The sequence below is a fragment of the Thamnophis elegans genome, chromosome 13 (assembly GCF_009769535.1).
Source record: "Thamnophis elegans isolate rThaEle1 chromosome 13, rThaEle1.pri, whole genome shotgun sequence".
NCBI lineage: Eukaryota > Metazoa > Chordata > Lepidosauria > Squamata > Colubridae > Thamnophis > Thamnophis elegans.
This window is the reverse complement of record NC_045553.1, coordinates 37418162-37436293: the sequence shown is the minus strand read 5'-3', so window position 1 is coordinate 37436293 and position 18132 is coordinate 37418162. Positions and strand designations below refer to the sequence as shown.

General features: G+C 43.0%; 1 protein-coding gene across 1 annotated transcript; it reads left to right on the top strand.

Moving 5' to 3' along the window:
• Nucleotides 1-2974: 2974 nt before the first annotated feature.
• Nucleotides 2975-16909, top strand: CHEK1 (checkpoint kinase 1). Its single transcript, XM_032228849.1, is given in 14 exon segments — nucleotides 2975-3052; nucleotides 5616-5700; nucleotides 6185-6408; nucleotides 7788-7852; nucleotides 7949-8018; nucleotides 9998-10186; nucleotides 10354-10458; nucleotides 10700-10795; nucleotides 11480-11588; nucleotides 13288-13361; nucleotides 13364-13464; nucleotides 14720-14851; nucleotides 15362-15463; nucleotides 16492-16909. Coding segments are annotated over 13 exon segments (1428 nt in total). The 5' UTR covers nucleotides 2975-3052; nucleotides 5616-5635; the 3' UTR covers nucleotides 16588-16909.
• Nucleotides 16910-18132: the final 1223 nt, after the last annotated feature.

Sequence of the window (18132 nt, the reverse complement as noted above, 5' to 3'; positions counted from 1 at the left end):
TTGTCTCTGTCCCTTTTTTCTTTTTTTCTTTCATCTCTATTTCTTTTTTTATTTATTTCTTCCTTTCTCTCTCTGTGTCTGTCTGTCTGTCTGTCTCTGTGTGTGTGTGGCAGTGGTGGGTTTCAAAATTTTTTGGAACCTCTTCTGTAGGTGTGGCCTGCTTTCCGGGTCCACTGGTGGAACCTCTTCTAACCAGTTTGGTAGATTTGATGAACCAGTTCTACCGAATAGGTTCGAACTGGTAGGAACCCACCTCTGCGCCTGTCCTGTTCAGGAGTTTCCAATCCATATAATGGGAAATATGATGAAAGCCTGGAAGAAATTCCCTTGCCCCCCACCTTTTCAAAGAAATTAACCTAGAAACAAAAGCAGAACATTTATCCCAGGTACCTTAAAACCAAACAGGTTGTCCTCAACCACCTAACAAGCAGCAATCCTGAGATTTGGAGACTGGGATGGTGCCCATCTCCTGGGAAGTCACTCTTGGGTGCTCCAAGGCATCCTGCTCAGATTAGCGCAGGGAATTTTCCACCTTCTCCGAAAGGGGAGACATTCTAGGAGGCTTAAAGCAGGTGTGTCCAAACTTAAAAAAAAAAAAAAACTGGGATCAGAAGTCTTAAAAGTTGCCAAGTTGCCCAATATATATATTTACAAGTTGCAAGAAAGCAAAGCAGCCTTCCTAAGACCTGAAGACAGACTAACGAAGGAAGGACGGCTCCTGGTTATTTCCATTCATCTTCTGGGCCAAGAACCAGCATTTAGTTAGTTATAGTCTGGAAGCCTGCAACCACTTTTCTTATAAGCGACCACTTGCATGGCTAAGGCTGTAGGAATTACATTCCAGAGGAGTGTTTCTCAACCTTCACAACTGTATACAGGGAGTCCTCAACTTTACGGCCACAATTGAGTCCAACGTTTCTGTTTGTTAAGTGAGTCTTGCCACCGTTGTTAAGCATTGCAGTTGCTAAGTTTGTAACCTGGTGGTTAAGTGGCTTGCCCATTGACTTTGCATGTTGGAAGGTTGCAAAAGGGAATCCCAAGACTTTGGGATAAATATCAATCAGTTGCCAGGCACCTGGATTTCAATCTCGGGGCTGCTACAAAGATTGTAACACTGAAAAAACAGCCACATTTTCCAGTCCCCTTTTAATTTTGAACATGCACCAAACCAACTGTTGTAAGACGAGGACCACCTGCATTGTATTGATTTCAATTCGCAGAATTCTCCAGGCAACTATGCTGGCTGGGGAATTCTGGGAGTTGCAGTCCACAAGTCTCAAAAGTTGCTATGCTTGGACACTCCCTGGTTTACAAGCTCCAGGGCGCGCAGGAGGCAGGGTCCCCAGGTTTCCCGTGCCAGCACTCCGGCCCTGTGTGCCCAGCTCTCTTGGCCTCTGAGGCCGAGAGCAGCCACAGGGAATGGACCAACTCGCCACAGCCAACTCGCTGCGGGACTATGTAACAATTCTATTTGATTATTTAAAACAAATATTTTTTTTTTAAAAAAATTGCCATTCATATTTCATCCTGTCCTTCCTTTTGCATCCTTTCTTTAACGATTCTATTCCACCCTTTCTTTGAGGCTGGTGTAACTCTCGCCACCTACAGTCGGACTTAAGCGTAGTACAAAAAATCATCCACTACAACCTCCTACTCCAGGGGAAGGATACTGCAAAATCTCCATTCCCTCCCCACTCCAGGGGAAGGATACTGCAAAATCTCCATTCCCACCACACTCCAGGGGAAGGATACTGCAAAATCTCCATTCTCTCCCCACTCCAGGGGAAGGATACTGCAAAATCTCCATTCCCACCACACTCCAGGGGAAGGATACTGCAAAATCTCCATTCCCACCACACTCCAGGGGAAGGATACTGCAAAATCTCCATTCTCTCCCCACTCCAGGGGAAGGATACTGTAAAATCTCCATTCTCTCCCCACTCCAAGGGAAGGATACTGTAAAATCTCCATTCTCTCCCCACTCCAGGGGAAGGATACTGCAAAATCTCCATTCCCATTCCACCCCAGGGGAAGGATACTGTAAAATCTCCATTCCCACCCCACTCCAGGGGAAGGATACTGTAAAATCTCCATTCCCTCCCCACTCCAGGGGAAGGATACTGTAAAATCTCCATTCCCATTCCACCCCAGGGGAAGGATACTGTAAAATCTCCATTCCCTCCCCACTCCAGGGGAAGGATACTGTAAAATCTCCATTCCCACCCCACTCCAGGGGAAGGATACTGTAAAATCTCCATTCCCATTCCACCCCAGGGGAAGGATACTGTAAAATCTCCATTCCCACCCCACTCCAGGGGAAGGATACTGTAAAATCTCCATTCCCACCCCACTCCAGGGGAAGGATACTGCAAAATCTCCATTCCCACCAGTGTTACTATCATCCCTGTCCTACTGTCCTCATTTAGTCCTCCCCATTTCATTCATACTCACGTTTATTCTTATAACCTCAGGGATCCCCAAACTTGGCAGCTTTAAGACTTGTGGACTTCAACTCCCAGAATTCTCCAGCCAGCTTCATTAATCTAATTAACCAATTAGATGGTTAATTAAAGGGTTAATCCTCCCTTCTTCCGATCATGATTTTACATTGATGGTATTGTTATTTTATTGGGCTAGGCGCAATTTGTTGTTGATTTTTATGTCTTATGTGCTGGCTGGAGAATTCTGGGAGTTGAAGTCCACAAGACTTAAAAGTTGCCAAGTTTGAAGATCTCCGTTATTACCTATTATTTTGCAAACGATTCACCAATCAAACAGATAAAATAAAACAAACGAACATACTGAAGAGGAAAAAGGGGGGAAAAAAAGTTGGCCGTGGCGAATTCTCCCCGAGGCGCAGGCGAAGGCAAGGCGAGCCCGCCCAACCTCGCCGGCTGGAAGAGGAGGCTGAGTCCGGGCAAGGGGCGGAGCCGCCGCCGGGATCCTCCGCCTCCCCTCGCCTCTTGCTGGGCGCCCGGCTTGCGACGCGCTTTGGCGGGAAGCGGCGTTTTCGGAAGAGCCGCGGAGCGAGAGGACTCGCGGGAGGAGGCGGGTGAGCGCGCGCGGGCGCAACCCAGGCAGGAGCCGCCGTCGGGACTCGGGCTGTCCCTACAGCCCAGCAGCGGGAGGGAGAGGCTGGGGTGGGGGTGGAGGTAGAGGGGTGGGCTTTGTCCCGGGAGGGGCTCCGGGCTCTGGACGGACAGGCCGGGCTTGCCTCCCCCCCCCTCCCGCCGCCTTGCCTGGACTCGCCGCTGCGTTTTTTCCCCAGCCGAGTTGGGGGTTTGCAAAGTAAAGGGGAGGGGGGCGCCCGCTTGGGAAAGGTAGCTCCGTTATTGTAGGTTCAACTCCACTCATCCCCCGCCCGTTTTCAGCTACTTCCCCCCCCCCCGCCCCCCAACGTTTAGCATTATTTACACCCTGGGTTGGTCTCCCTTTTGGGCAGGGGTCCCCAAACTTGGCAACTTTTAAGACTTGCGGACTTCAACTCCCAGAATTCTCCAGCCAGCAGAGCTGGAGAATTCTGGGAGAGCTGGCTGGAGAATTCTGGGAGTTGAAGTCCGCAAGTCTTAAAAGTTGCCAAGTTTGAAGACCTCTGCTTTAGGGGAACATGTCCCCACCCCAAGAGTGATCTTTAGGGCGCCCCGAGTCTGCTGTTAATTGCACCTTTGTGCCTGGAGGGTGCTCTTTGGATAACACAGCTTTGGGGTGGGTTGGATTGTAACCGTTACAGCCAAGATTGGCCACGCTTTATACAGTTTAGTAACTTTACAGTTACTAAAAGTAACTTGGATAGATGTGGACTTTTAACTCCCTGAGTTCCCCAGCTGTGTTGCCTGGAGAATTCTGGGAGTTGAAGTTAACACAACATGAGTTGCTAAGCTTGAGAACAACTGTTCTGGAGTGTAATTTCTATGTTTTTATGCGGGGGGGGGGGGCTTATAGGAAAGAGGATTTTAGATTATCAGATTTACGCCAAATTCCTGTTTATTAGTAAATGAAATGAATAAGTAAATCGAAATAGAAAATTGCTATCTATATCTATCTATCTATCTATCTATCTATCTATCTATCTATCTATCTATCTATCTATCTATCTATCTATCACCTACCTACCTACCTACCTACCTACCTCCATCCATCCATCCATCCACCCACCTTAGGGCACCCATCCATCTATCTCAATGGTAGTCAACCTGGTCCCTACCGCCCACTAGTGGGCATTCCAGCTTTCATGGTGGGCAGTGGGGGTTTCCTGTAACTCTGCTTTGTAAATTTTATAAAGTAAAGTTACTTCCCTACTTTATAAATCATCATTACTCTGGAACCGGTGGGCGGTCAGAAACTTTTACTACTAACAGAAATACAAAAGTGGGCGGTAGGTATAAAAAGGTTAACTACCCCTGATCTAGCTAAATGAACTGAAGAAAGAAAAGAAATACATACATAGGTACATACTCACAATTTTCTTTGGTTTTTTCAGTTCATTTACTAATAAACAGGAATAAGTAAGTAAATAGTACACACATACACACACACACATATATACATATATATCTATATACTTATCATATTATTAGTAAGTAAATAATATATGAGTAAATAATTATGTATGTATGTATGTATGTATGTATGTATGTAGGTATGTATGTATGTATTTAGTGTCACAACCCCTGGTATGCCCAAATGTGGGAGGAAGCAAACTGCTTCCATTATCTGTCTTATCGGCTCGTCACAAGAGACCATCACGACAGAAATCCAATATTTTTACTGTTGCCTTTGTTACATTTTTGTGTTGTATTTGTGCTGATAAATAAATAAAGGGAGACTAGTGTAGATCTATTTCAAGCTATTTAGCTCTCATCAGCTAGCCATACCCTTACTGGGATTCGAACCTGTGCTATATTACATCTTAGGCAGATGTGTTAACCATTAAGCCACAGGTTCTCATCAGCTGAGCCAGGTTTTCCTGGCTTAATGGTTAACACATCTGCCTAAGATGTAATACAGCACAGGTTCGAATCCCAGTAAGGGTATGGCTAGCTGATAAGAGCTAAATACTACACAAATGTAACAAAGGCAACAGTAAAAATATTGGGTTTCTGTCGTGATGGTCTCTTGTGACGAGCTGATAGACAGATAATGGAAGCAGTTTGCTTCCTCCAACATTTGGGCATACCAGGGGTTGTGACACTAAATACATACCTTCTTCCCTGGCTCAGCTGATAAGGAGGAGAACCTGTGGCTTAATGGTTAACACATCTGCCTAAGATGTAATACAGCACAGGTTCAAATCCCAGTAAGGGTATGGCTAGCTGATGAGAGCTAAATAGCTTGAAATAGATCTATACTAGTCTCCCTTTATTTATTTATCAGCACAAATAACACACACGCACACACACACACACACACACACACACACACACACACACACACATATATATATATATGATTAATGAGTACCTGGCAGCCCTATTTTGTAATTCTTGGTATTAGATGTTTATTTTATTTATATGGAGTTTTTAACTGTTGTTATGTTGTATGCTGCTCATCGTCCCGTGTTTGTGAGATAGGTGTGCTGGATAAATAAATTTATTTTTATTTTCAAATCTTTGTAGCAGATGTGCAGGTTGTGAAGATGGCAGTGCCGTTTGTGGAAGACTGGGACTTGGTGCAGACTCTTGGTGAAGGCGCTTATGGAGAGTAAGTTGCTTACGTGAATGCATAAAACACTGAGTTCAAATAGCCTGTAGAAAAAAGGATGAGCTGCAAATTGTAATCCATGATACTGAAGAATCACTGAATGGGGGAAGCCATGCTCTTTTAAGTTAAGGGGGAGGGCTCCTGTTTTTTGTAGAAGGAAAGTGGATGGTGGGCAAAGCTATATTGATCTTAATTTCCAGGATAGAAAACTTATTTGAGTGAGCCTCAGTGGCGCAGTGGTTAGAGTGCAGTACTGCAGGCTACTTCTGCTGCCTGCCGGCTGCCTGCAGTTTGGCAAATCGAATCTCACCAGGCTCAAGGTTGACTCAGCCTTCCATCCTTCCGAGGTTGGTGAAATGAGGACCCAGATTGTTGTGGGCAAGAGGCTGGCTCTGTAAACTGCTTAGAGAGGGCTGTAAAGCACTGTAAAGCGGTATATAAGTGCTATTGCTATTTGCAACCCTGTTTTTGATCTCCTCTTTAGAGTTCAACTAGCTGTGAATAGGCGCACCGAGGAAGCAGTTGCAGTGAAAATGGTGGACATAAAATGTGCCGCTGAATGTACGGATCAGATCAGGAAGGAGATCTGTATCAACAAAATGTTGAATCACGAGAACATTGTGAAATTCTTCGGGCATCGTCGAGAAGGCACTATTCAGTACCTCTTCCTTGAATACTGCAGGGGGGGCGAGCTTTTTGACCGAATAGGTAAGGGAGAATTTGTAGGGTGTCACACAATGACTTCGGTTATTTCACTGCGAAGGAACCTTGTGGGAATTCCTTTGTAGCTATAAGAAAGGCAACTCAAACTAGTTGGATTATTTTAGTTCAGTTCTATTTCCCATTTTTCCACAGTTTATTGGTTTATCCATCCAGTCGTGTCCAACTCTTGGAGACTTATAGGCAAGTGCTTTCCATGCAAAATTGTCTAATTGTCTCTATGGGACAATTTATAAGACCCAGTTTATATGCTCCATCGTGGTTTGTTCGCTGTATAAACCATGGTTGGTTGAATTCAATAACATACCAAAACTAAACCAAGCAATTTTCATTGTAGCTGAGCACAGTATATGAATCTACTACAAGCCGGCATTCTGAAATCAAGCCATTTCTGCTGGCAGGTTGGTTAAAGAAAAGGCATCCACACTAGCAGAGGAGTTAGATTGTCTCTTTTTTAATTTGCTTATTTTATACAATGTATGCTTTGGTTCAATTTAAAATGGAAATATAAAGGTAAAGGTTCCCCTTGCACATATGTGCTAGTCGTTCCCAACTCTAGGGGGCGGTGCTCATCTCTGTTTCAGAGCTGAAGAGCCAGCGCTGTCCGAAGACGTCTCTGTGGTCATGTGGCCGGCAGGACTAAATGCCAAAGGCGCACGGAACGATGTTACCTTCCCACCAAAGATGGTTCCTATTTTTCCACCTGCATTTTTTACGTGCTATCGAACTGCTAGGTTGGCAGAAGCTGGCACAAGTAACGGGAGCTCACCCCGTTATGTGGCACTAGGGATCCGAACCACCGACCTTTCTGATCGACGAGCCACTGAGCCACCGCATCCCTTCTAAAAATGGAAATATAGAAGAATTTAAAAGACTTGTGATATAAAACTGCCTCTCCAATGAGGACATGGTTTAAATGCAACTGTGTTTGGTTGTCTTATTTTTTCAGGGTTATTTAAATGCATCTATAACAAGCCAGCCTTAAAATAAACTAATATCAGTTAAAAAGATTCCAAATTAGATGATTAATTAAAGAGTTAATCCTCCCTTCTTCCCCGTCTTCTGATCATGATTTTACATTGATGGTATTGTTATTTTATTGAGTTAGGTATATTTGTTGTTAATGTCTATGTGCTATAAACTGCCCAAAGTTGCTTTGAAACTATATGAGTGGCAAGTTAATAAATGAACATGAGTCAAGTTGCAGAATGAAATATCCCTTTCTAAAACTTAATCCCTTTGTTGGCATTAGCTTCTCCAGCCATCCTGCCTTAAAATGCAGAATTCTGGTGGGGAAAAGAAGTTATTGATGATGTAGATTATTTTAGCATCTGCATAACAATAATATGGTGGGTTTTTTCCCCCAGAGCCTGATATCGGTATGCCAGAATCAGAAGCGCAGAGATTTTTCCACCAGCTAATTGCTGGCGTGGTGAGTCTCTTTATGCTGATTTTTCACCAATTGTTCCCACATTCTGTTTTGAAGTGGGCAAAAAGAATTAATAGAATTACATTTTTTTTTAACAAGGTCTACCTCCATAGCATAGGAGTGACACATCGGGATATTAAGCCAGAAAATCTGCTACTTGATGCAAGAGGTAAGTAATTTTTCTTTTGTACCCTAAAACCTTAGGGTTACAGGGGGTTGGGTTGAGGGGGGAGCTTGTCTCCAGAAAACAGAGGATTCATTTCAATCTTCAGATACTCCAATTTTCTGTTTTTCAGCTACTACTCACCTAATAGTCTTGGGAACCCCACAATTATTAAGAGAGAGACTCTCTGTATTTTGTCGATCACACTAAAAAAAAAAAATCAAATCTCTCACTCAGAGCTTCTTACAACACCCCTCCCGGGACGCTCTCCGGAGACCTCAGGAGCTTTCCTGAAGGTTCCGGAGGGCGAAAAATGGACCGGGGAGGCTCCGGAGGTCAAAATCAGCCCTACGAGCAAGCCCGAAGTGACTTACGGTTTGTCTGTATGTCCGTTTTTCACCCTATGGAGCCTTCAGGGAAGCCTCTTGAAGGCCCCTGAAGGCTCCAGAGAGTGAAAAATGATCCCATAAGCAAGGGCAATGATGGCAAACCTTTTTTGGCTGTCATGCCAAAAGCGTGGGGAGCGCAAGGGCGTCGTGCGCGGGTGTGCCATACCCATAATGCTATGCACGCGTGCGCCCCCCGCACGCATGTCCACTTGACCAGCGACAAACACACACCGCTTTTGGCCCTGTTTTTTCACCCTCCTTAGGCTCCAGAGGCTTTCTAGGAGCCTGGGGAGGGCGAAAACAGCCTCACCCACCCCTCCCAGGACGCTCTCCGGAGACCTCAGGAGCTTTCCTGAAGGTTCCGGAGGGCGAAAAATGGACCTACGGACAAACCATAAGTCACTTCTGGTTTGCTCGTAGGGCTGGTTTTTGCCCCCCGGAGCCTTCAGGGAAGGCTTGTCCATATGTCCGTTTTTCACCCTATGAAGCTTTCAGGGAAGCCTCTTGAAGGCCCCTGAAAACTCCGGAGAGTGAAAAATGGTGCCATAAGCAAACTGGATGTCCATTCCTAAACTTCCAGTTTGCCCATAGGGCTGGTTTTTCGTGCTCCGGAGGCTTCAATGAAGTCTCCCGGCGGTGAAAAATGGCCTCAAAAGAAGGCCGAAGCAGGGCAGCGCCTCGCGTGTCCTAACAAATGGCTCCATGGTTCCATGCATGCCATAGGTTCCCCATCACAGCTCTAGGGGGGTCACCGAAAATGGGAAGGGTCCTTGACTTACAACCACAATTGAGCCCAAAATTTCTGTTGCTAAGTGAGACATTGGTTAAGTGAGTTTTGCCCCATTTTGTGACCTTGTTTGCCACAGGTGGTAGGCGCATCACTGCAGCTAAGTCAGCAATCCGATTGTTAAGTGAATCTGGCTTCCCCATTGATTTTGCTTGTCAGAAGGTCGCAAAAAGGGGATCACGTGACCATGGGACTTTGCAACCGTCCTAACTATGAACCAGTTTCCAGTTTTGATCCAGTGACCCGGAGGGATGCCTCAATGACCATGAGTGTGGAAAATGGCCATTAGTCAGTCTTTCCAATGCCATTCTAACTTTGGATGGTCATTAAATGAACTGCTGTAAGTCGAGGACTACCTGTAGTTTGTATACTCTTCACCCTCCTTCCCAATCTATTCATTAAGGTCATGAGCGAAATGCTGGAAATGGGACCTCTATTCTTTACCTGGAGATTTATTTGCATCTTCTTCAGCCCCCCTGGATATTTTTTTAAGGTTAAAAATCTGGGGAGATTCTCAGTCATGGTTGTCCCCAAAGGTGGTTTTTTCTCAAGAGGCAACTGGACTTTCTGGTTTTTTTTCTTCGAAGATGTATCGCTTCTCATCCAAGAAGCTTCTTCAGCTCTGACTGGATGGTGGGCAAGAGAAGGATTTATCCTCCTTGCAGGCAGCTGGCCATTTGCCTTCTTTTAGAGAGTCCTTGAGGTCAAGGTTTATCTGTATGCTCAGAGTTTCTTGACTGCTTTTCTGGCGATTTCATTGAATTAATCGAATGTCGAGGATGATGCGGTGTCCTTTGCACTTTCCTCAGACAACCTCAAGATCTCAGACTTTGGGCTCGCTACTGTATTTAAATATAACGGCTGCGAGCGACTGTTGAACAGGATATGTGGCACGCTTCCATACCTGGCCCCCGAAGTCCTGAAAAAGAAAGAATTTCACGCTGAGCCTGTGGATGTTTGGTCATGTGGAATAGTGCTCACTGCGATGTTAGCAGGAGGTAAGAGCTACCTACAATAAAATTCCCTTTTTTCCTAATAGGAATTCTTATACAATGAAGGGCAGACGCCTATTTATTGGGGAATATGGATGAATTAGGAATCCTCCGTCTAACCCTTTTGTGTTTTTGTTAAATTTAGCTCTAAAATGTGGTTTCCTTTCCTGCAGAACTGCCGTGGGACCAGCCTGCCGATACTTGCCAAGAATATTGTGATTGGAAAGAAAGAAAGACATATCTTTCCCCATGGAAGAAGATTGACTCATTGCCCCTTGGTATTTCAGCAGATTGAGTAATCCTGTCTCTAAACCGGGAGATTATCTATGACTTCTTCCTCTCTTGGTTTGTAATGTTCTTTGGAAGAAGCACAGGAAGAATACGGGTTTATTTTTTACGGATTCAAATTCATCGTCCAAAGAACATTGCAAATCCAATGTTAATTTTTTTTTGGTTTGGAAATATTTCTCAATAGAGTATTTTAACCAAAGTTGCTTTTGTATCTTTTAATTCTTGCAGCCTTGCTTCTCAAACTCTTAAACGAAAACCCCTCATCCAGGCTGACTCTTGCAGACATTAAGAAAGACAGATGGTATACAAGACCTTTAAGGAAAGGTGAGTGTAAGGTGAAGTAAAGAAGATAATAAAAAGGATAAATTAGAATGCTACAGCCACACTGTACTGTGTTTCCCCGAAAATAAGAAACGGTCTTATTTTCTTTTGACGTCCAAAATAAGTACTTGGACTTATTTTTTTGGGAGGTCTTATTATTTTTGAGGTGCAGGAGGCGGTAAACATTGTCATCTCGTGGCTGCTGCTGTGTTGCAATATTTTCAGCAATATTTTATTTTTGTGGGAGGGCTTATTTTAGCACATGCGCTCAAAAGCCCGATTGGGCTTATTATCCAGGGAGGTCTTATTTTCAGGGAAACTGGGTACACATTAGACAGAACTGCAGGGATTAAGTGTTTAGCAGAGTGATGGCATGAAGGAAAAAAAATCTGCCCTTTAGCAGCAGCAGAAAGGAAGAATTGGCAAAAGAAAAATGCAGACAATAGGAAAGTTGTTTCATTTTCATTCAGGGAGTTTTACATTTAGGAAGTCTACGTTGGTTTATTTTTTCCTGACCCTTCACGAGAAGAATATAATGCATGCTGGTCTGTAATAAAGATGGGTTGGTTGAATATATGCTGGTAAACAGCCCTAGAGAGCTGCAGGCACTAGCCTGGCCTCGAAAAACTTAATTTTATTTAAATTGTTTTGTTTAGGTCTTAAATCATGACATTTCTGTCTTTGTAGGCATAAAGCGATCCCGAGGGTCTTCAGGAGGAGCTTCTGATTCGCCAGGAGGTTTTTCTAAACACATTAGATCAGATATGGATTTCTCTCCAGTAAAAGTTGCACACAGGTGAAAACCCTCTTCTGTATGTGTAGTGTCTAGTAATCTAACTTCACTAAGTAGCAGCACTGTGAAAATGTTTGGTGGTGGGAGTTGTTCTAATTAAATCCCTAAGACACGTATAGGCAACAGAACCATGGCTGATGAGATGAAATTTGGGACATTCTTCTAGGCAGGATAAGAGCTCAGAAGCAGCAATAGCAATAGCACTTAGATTTATATACCACTTCGCAGTGCTTTACGGCCCTCTCTGAGTGGTTTACGGAATCAACATATTGCCCCCTACCATCTGGGTCCTCATTTTACCGACTACATAAGGTTGGAAGCCTGAGTCAACTTGAATTGGTGAAAATCAAACTGCTGGCAGTGGGCAATCAGCAGAATTCGCCTGCAATAATGATTTCTAACCACTGCGCCACCACAGCTCTAGAGTAGAGTGGAAAATTCAATTTTTAGAATCTTCTAGTTGGGCTTGAAAATTGCTGGGCTAAAATTCTGCAGAGATGCCATTTATCAAACTTGATGGTCCTAGATTAGGTACAACTGTGATGTGTATCAACGGAAGCCCACCAGATTTCCCACTTTCTGATGGACTTGCATCATTACAATGTTCTACCTATTTTCTCTATCAAACTAAACATCCAAAAATAATTTGATCGGTGGACAATTGGTTGGTCTGAATTAATCTTTTATTTGGGATGTCCATCCGTGCTGGCTGGATATTTTGACTGGTTAGTAGTGATCTCACTTGAGTAACCTGGAATATGCTCAGATCTGGAATTTGGTTGGGAAAAAGAGGAACCTACCGTATTTTTCGGTATATAAGACACTCCGAAGTATAAGACGCACCTAACTTTTGGGGAGGAAAACAAGGTGTGTGTGTGGGGGGAATCTGCCTCTGCCTCCCAGCAATTTGCCTCCTTGCAGCAAACAGCAAACAATACAGATGATATACACTTTTTGTGATGTTACATTTCAGACTATACTTGTACATGTGCTGTCAAAACTGATGTGACTTTCTAGAAGTATATGTTATTCTCTGCTATTTCAAAGAAGATACGATAGCACTGGACCACTTCAGATCAAGCATTTATTTCATTTTCTTAAGTTGTCTAGAACAATAATAAAGCAGTCTTTAAAAAAATAAGTCTAATAATCTGAACATTCTGTAGGGATTTACAGTTATTGATTTACAGTACCTCCGTGCAGCAAACAGCCTGTTTCAGTTTAGCCTGATTAGAAAAAAAAAAAAATCTGCCTCTGCCTCCCAGCAATTTGCCTCCTTGCTAGCAAACAGCCTGTTTCACTTTCAGTTTCGGTTTCAGCAGGGGCCTCCCAATAACCAGCTGCTTCAGGCTGCAGGGATTGCCATAGCCTATTGCCGCCTCAATCCCCATTTTCCCCATTTGCTACAAGGAGATAAATTGCTGGGAGGCAAAGACCAAAGTGTGGGGTCCAGTGGGTGGGTGTGGCTGCATTCGTTGTATAAGGCGCACCCTCTTAGGCGGCGGCGGGGGGGGGGGAGAAGAAATGTGTCTTATACTCCGAAAAATACGGTAGGTCTTATGTATGGATTAGCTTTAATAGTCATGTGCCAAATAATGGCTCATACAATCCAGCTCAGACAACTGTGTGCCTTCTGAAAGTATGATACTAGAAAAACGGATCCACTCTAACATTGCGATGACAACTGTCTTTGTTTTGGCAGCGAGGAAAAAAAGATCTGTTCCAATTCCCAGCCCGAACCAAGAACTGGGCTCTCCTTGTGGGACAGCAGCCCAGCAATATCGAGAAATTGGTGCAAGGGATTAGTTTCTCTCAACCAGCCCACCCTGAGCACATGCTGCTGAACAGCCAGATGTTAGGCACTCCAAGTTCATCGCAGGTAACTCTGCCCGGTGGAAGGCTTGGCTTCTCTTTGTTCTTAAGTCCCTACAGGTAGTCCTCAACTTACAACCATTCATTTAGAGACTGTTCGAACTTACAAAGGCACTGGGACTTACGAGTTACGACCGACCAGTCCTTGCACTTAATAACCACCGCAGCATCTCCATGGTCACAATTCAGGCACTTGGCGACTGGCATGTATTTACAGTGGTTGCAGCTTCCCAGGGACGTGTGATTGCTAAATTGCACCCTTCCCAGCCAGTTTCTGACAAGCAAAGTCATTATGGGAAGAAGCCCAATTTGCTTAATGGCTGCATGATTCACTTAACATTTGTAATTTCACAACTAGGGGGAGAAACATCAGGCACGATTCGACTTCCTTTACTGCCTTGCTTAGCAACGGAAATTCTGACCCTGTTTGGAAAAAAAGGCAGTAAAATCAGGCACGAATTCCTTAACTGCCTTGCTTAGCAACGGAAATTCTGACCCTATTTAAGGGGAAAAAGCCGTAAAATCAGGCACGACTTCCTTAACTGCCTTGCTTAGCAACGGAAATTCTGACCCTATTTGGAAAAAAAGGCAGTAAAATCAGGCACAAATTCCTTAACTGCCTTACTTAGCAACGGAAATTCTGACCCTGTTTGGAAAAAAAGGCAGTAAAATCAGGCACAAATTCCTTTACTGCCTTGCTTAGCAACGGAAATTCTGACCCTATTTAAGGGGAAAAGGCCGTAAAATCAGGCACGACTTCCTTAACTGCCTTGCTTAGCAACGGAAATTCTGACCCTATTTGGAAAAAAAGGCAGTAAAATCAGGCACAAATTCCTTAACTGCCTTACTTAGCAACGGAAATTCTGACCCTGTTTGGAAAAAAAGGCAGTAAAATCAGGCACAAATTCCTTTACTGCCTTGCTTAGCAACGGAAATTCTGACCCTATTTAAGGGGAAAAGGCCGTAAAATCAGGCACGACTTCCTTAACTGCCTTGCTTAGCAATGGAAATTCTGACCCCTCGTAAGCCGAGGACTACCTATACATTCGGTTTTCCTTTCCTCTTTAAACCCATCCTTTGCTTTGGAATTTAATAATAATAATTGGAATTAATAATGATTTTTTCCATAACAAAACTAAAGGATAAATTCATGGTTTCGATGAAAACCTTAACACCTGACTTTGGGAAATCATATTGGTTCTGGAGAAATCAGCTGAATTGCTCAGTTTAGTTTCTGACATTTTCTGCCTTGTCTCTCTTAGAACCCCTGGCAACGTCTAGTAAAGAGGATGACCCGTTTCTTTTTGAAATTGGATGCTGACCAGTCTTACCAAATCTTGAAGGAGGTTTGTGAAAAGATGGGCTACATCTGGAAGAAAGGTTGCACAAACCAGGTATAAAATTTAACACCTAGATGACTGTATATGTTGATTGGATAAACGAAAGGAATAAATAATTGAGGTAGAACTGCTTGTGGATGCTATTTTTGAAATTCTTAGCTATTGCTAAGATTATTATTATATTATTACATATTATAATTACAAAGTGGAGAGCCAGTTGGCTGTAGTGGCTAAGGTTCTGGCATAGAAACTAGGAGACTGAGAGTTCTAGTCCTGCCTTAGGCATAAAAGCCAGTTGGATGTCTTTGGCTCTGCCCTTTTTTATTTCTCTTAGGATGTTTATTTGTGATTACTTAGTAGCCAGGGAAGTTCTTTATTTACTCAAAATATTGTTTGGTGAAAAATCCATTTATAAGCCTTGCTGTGTGTGCTTCAGTAAAGAGCACCCATCACTATATTAATTATTATACATTGTGAGACTTTCCCACCACAGCAGGAAAGCAATTCCACCGGAAGACTAACTTTACTTCTTCCCTTCTGATCTGTAATTCTTTTTCTTGGAAGGTCACCATATCCACCATGGACAGAAGAAACAACAAACTGATTTTCAAAGCAAACCTGGTGGAAATGGATGAGAAAATTCTTGTGGATTTCCGATTGTCAAAGGTAAGTCTATTTTAGCAATATGTCTAAGCCTAGGTTGAAGAAAGAAATGTTTGCCTTCGGAATAGATATTTTTAAAAAAACAAGGGATATACAGGTAGTCCTCAAGTTAATAACATTTCGTTTAGTGGCCCTTCAAAGTTCAGTACAAGAGTACTGAACTTACATCCAGTCCTCACACTTGCAATCAGCGCGGCAGCGTTCCCACGATCATGTGATCAAAATTTGGGTGCTTGGCCAATCAGCATATATTCACTATGGTTGCAACTTCCTGGGATTACACAATTGCAAATTGCGACCTTACCAGCTGGCTTTTGACAAGCAAAGACAATGGGGAAAAGCTGAATTCACTTAATGATTGCATGATTCACTTAACCAACTGTATTGATTTGCTTAACAACTATGGCAAGAAAGGTCATAAAATTGGGCAGAACTCACTAAAAAATCATCTCGCTCAACAACAGAAAAATTCCGACCTCAATTGTGGTCATAATTTGAGGACTACCTTTATTCTACTTCAGTTCCAGGACTCTGAACAGCTTGTAGTAGTACATATCAAACATGACTTACAATAGCAATAGCAATAGCAGTTAGACTTATATACCGCTTCATAGGGCTTTCAGCCCTCTCTAAGCAGTTTACAGAGTCAGCATATTGCCCCCAACAATTCGGGTCCTCATTTACCCACCTCGGAAAGATGGAAGGCTGTGTCAACCTTGAGCCGGTGAGATTTGAACCGCAGAACTGCAGAACTGCAGTCAGCTGAAGTGGCCTGCAGTGCTGCACTCTAACCACTGCGCCACCTCGGCTTTGTACAAATCCACAATTATTAAAATGATTAAAGCTACACACTTATACCATCCTGCATAGTAAGAATTTGAGCTGATCATCCTTTCATTTCTTATCTCTAAACAAGTTTTTTAGGTAATATTTTTCTTATTTGTTTATTGGATGCTAAATACGTCAGAATCCAGTATTTTGTACTGTAACAATACTTGAAACTAAGCGTTTTCTTCTCATTTTCCACACAGGGTGATGGTTTGGAATTCAAAAGGCATTTCCTGAAGATCAAAGAGAAACTAAATGATCTTGTCAGCCCACAGAAGTTATGGCTTCCAGTGACATGATCCCCTTCTGGTTGAAAAACAAGTGAATTTGGCTGCTGTGTCTTCAACCATAGGACAGTTTATGCTAAGGCATGCCCTGACTTCACACACTCAGTGTCCATTCTTCTTGGCTCTGACATGATTAGTAACCAATTCGGACATAATTATGTATTTTTTGTAGGGTAACCGTCATGAAAATTTCCAGTGTTTTAGATTTCGTGGGCTTTTAGCTTGCATTCCACTTTATACAGATAATTCAAATGTTTTAGCATGCCACATTTTCTAAATGGGAATATTATTTTTTTTCCAAAGTGAATACAAACTGAAGTTTTGCAAAGAGCAGGAGGAAATTAAATGAAAACCAGCACCAAGCAACAACTTGCTTTGTATACTTGGGAGCTGTGCTGTTGAATTTTCAAAATGTAGCACAAACTCCATATCAGAATATCTGGCTTAGCTTGAAATTATTTTTTTGGTCAAGTGTTGCTGAGGAAAAAAAAGTGACACATGACTGTTCTTCATTTTGAATTTTTCACTTTGAAAAGAAAAAAGAAAACATTACAAATGTGATCAATGTGATTTGTTAAAATATTTTTCTATGTCCAAATGCCCCTTCCCATGAAAACATCTGTGCTGTTGATCACTAAAAATGTGGAAATTGGAGGAATGGGATAAGATTAGCAGTTTTTCCTGCATCCTATTACTCTTAGTTTGTTCCAGGCATTTCAGCCTCTTATTACCGCATGTCTGGATGCAGCTTGATTGGACCATTGTGGACACAGAGAAGAATGGGGACAAAGGACACGAACCTTTGTTCTCACCATAGTGCTGACCCGTTTTACTTACCCATGTTCCAGCAATGTGATTTTTAAAAAAAAAGAAAATAAAGCATAGAATGAAAATATTTGTCAATTTTATTGCCACAAAAGATAGTGGACCTCAAAAATGACTTGTGCTTCCCTTTTCTGATCTTGTCAAATGTTCCCCTCGCACATATCTGCTAGTTGTTCCCGACTCTAGGGGGCGGTACTCATCTCCGTTTCAAAGTCGAAGAGCCAGCGCTGTCCGAAGATGTCTCCATGATCATGTGGCCGGCATGACTAAATGCCAAAGGAGCACGGAACACTTACCTTCCCACCAAAGGTGGTCCCTATTTTTCTACTTGCATTTTTACATGCATTCGAACTACTAGATTGGAAGAATCTGGGACAAGTAACGCGAGCTCACTCAGTTATGCAGTGCTAGGGATTCGAACCGCCGAACTGCTGACTTTTCTGATCAACAAGCTCAGCGTCTTAGCCACTCAGCCACCGCATCCCTTGTCAAATATTTTTCAATAGTACTGAAGATTTTCTGAACTGTGTGATGCATTGATAAGGTAGCGTGGCTCTGCAAATTTAGTAGAAATACATGTACAAACAGTTTATGGCTGCACACATGTTTTGTAGCTCATACAGCTGTACTTTTGGAAACTGGGTCACTAGATTTATGTCACATCTTTGAAACTCAAAGATAGGTAGCACTGCCAATTTTTCTCCAAAAAGAATCACCTTTTGAGATTTGTCG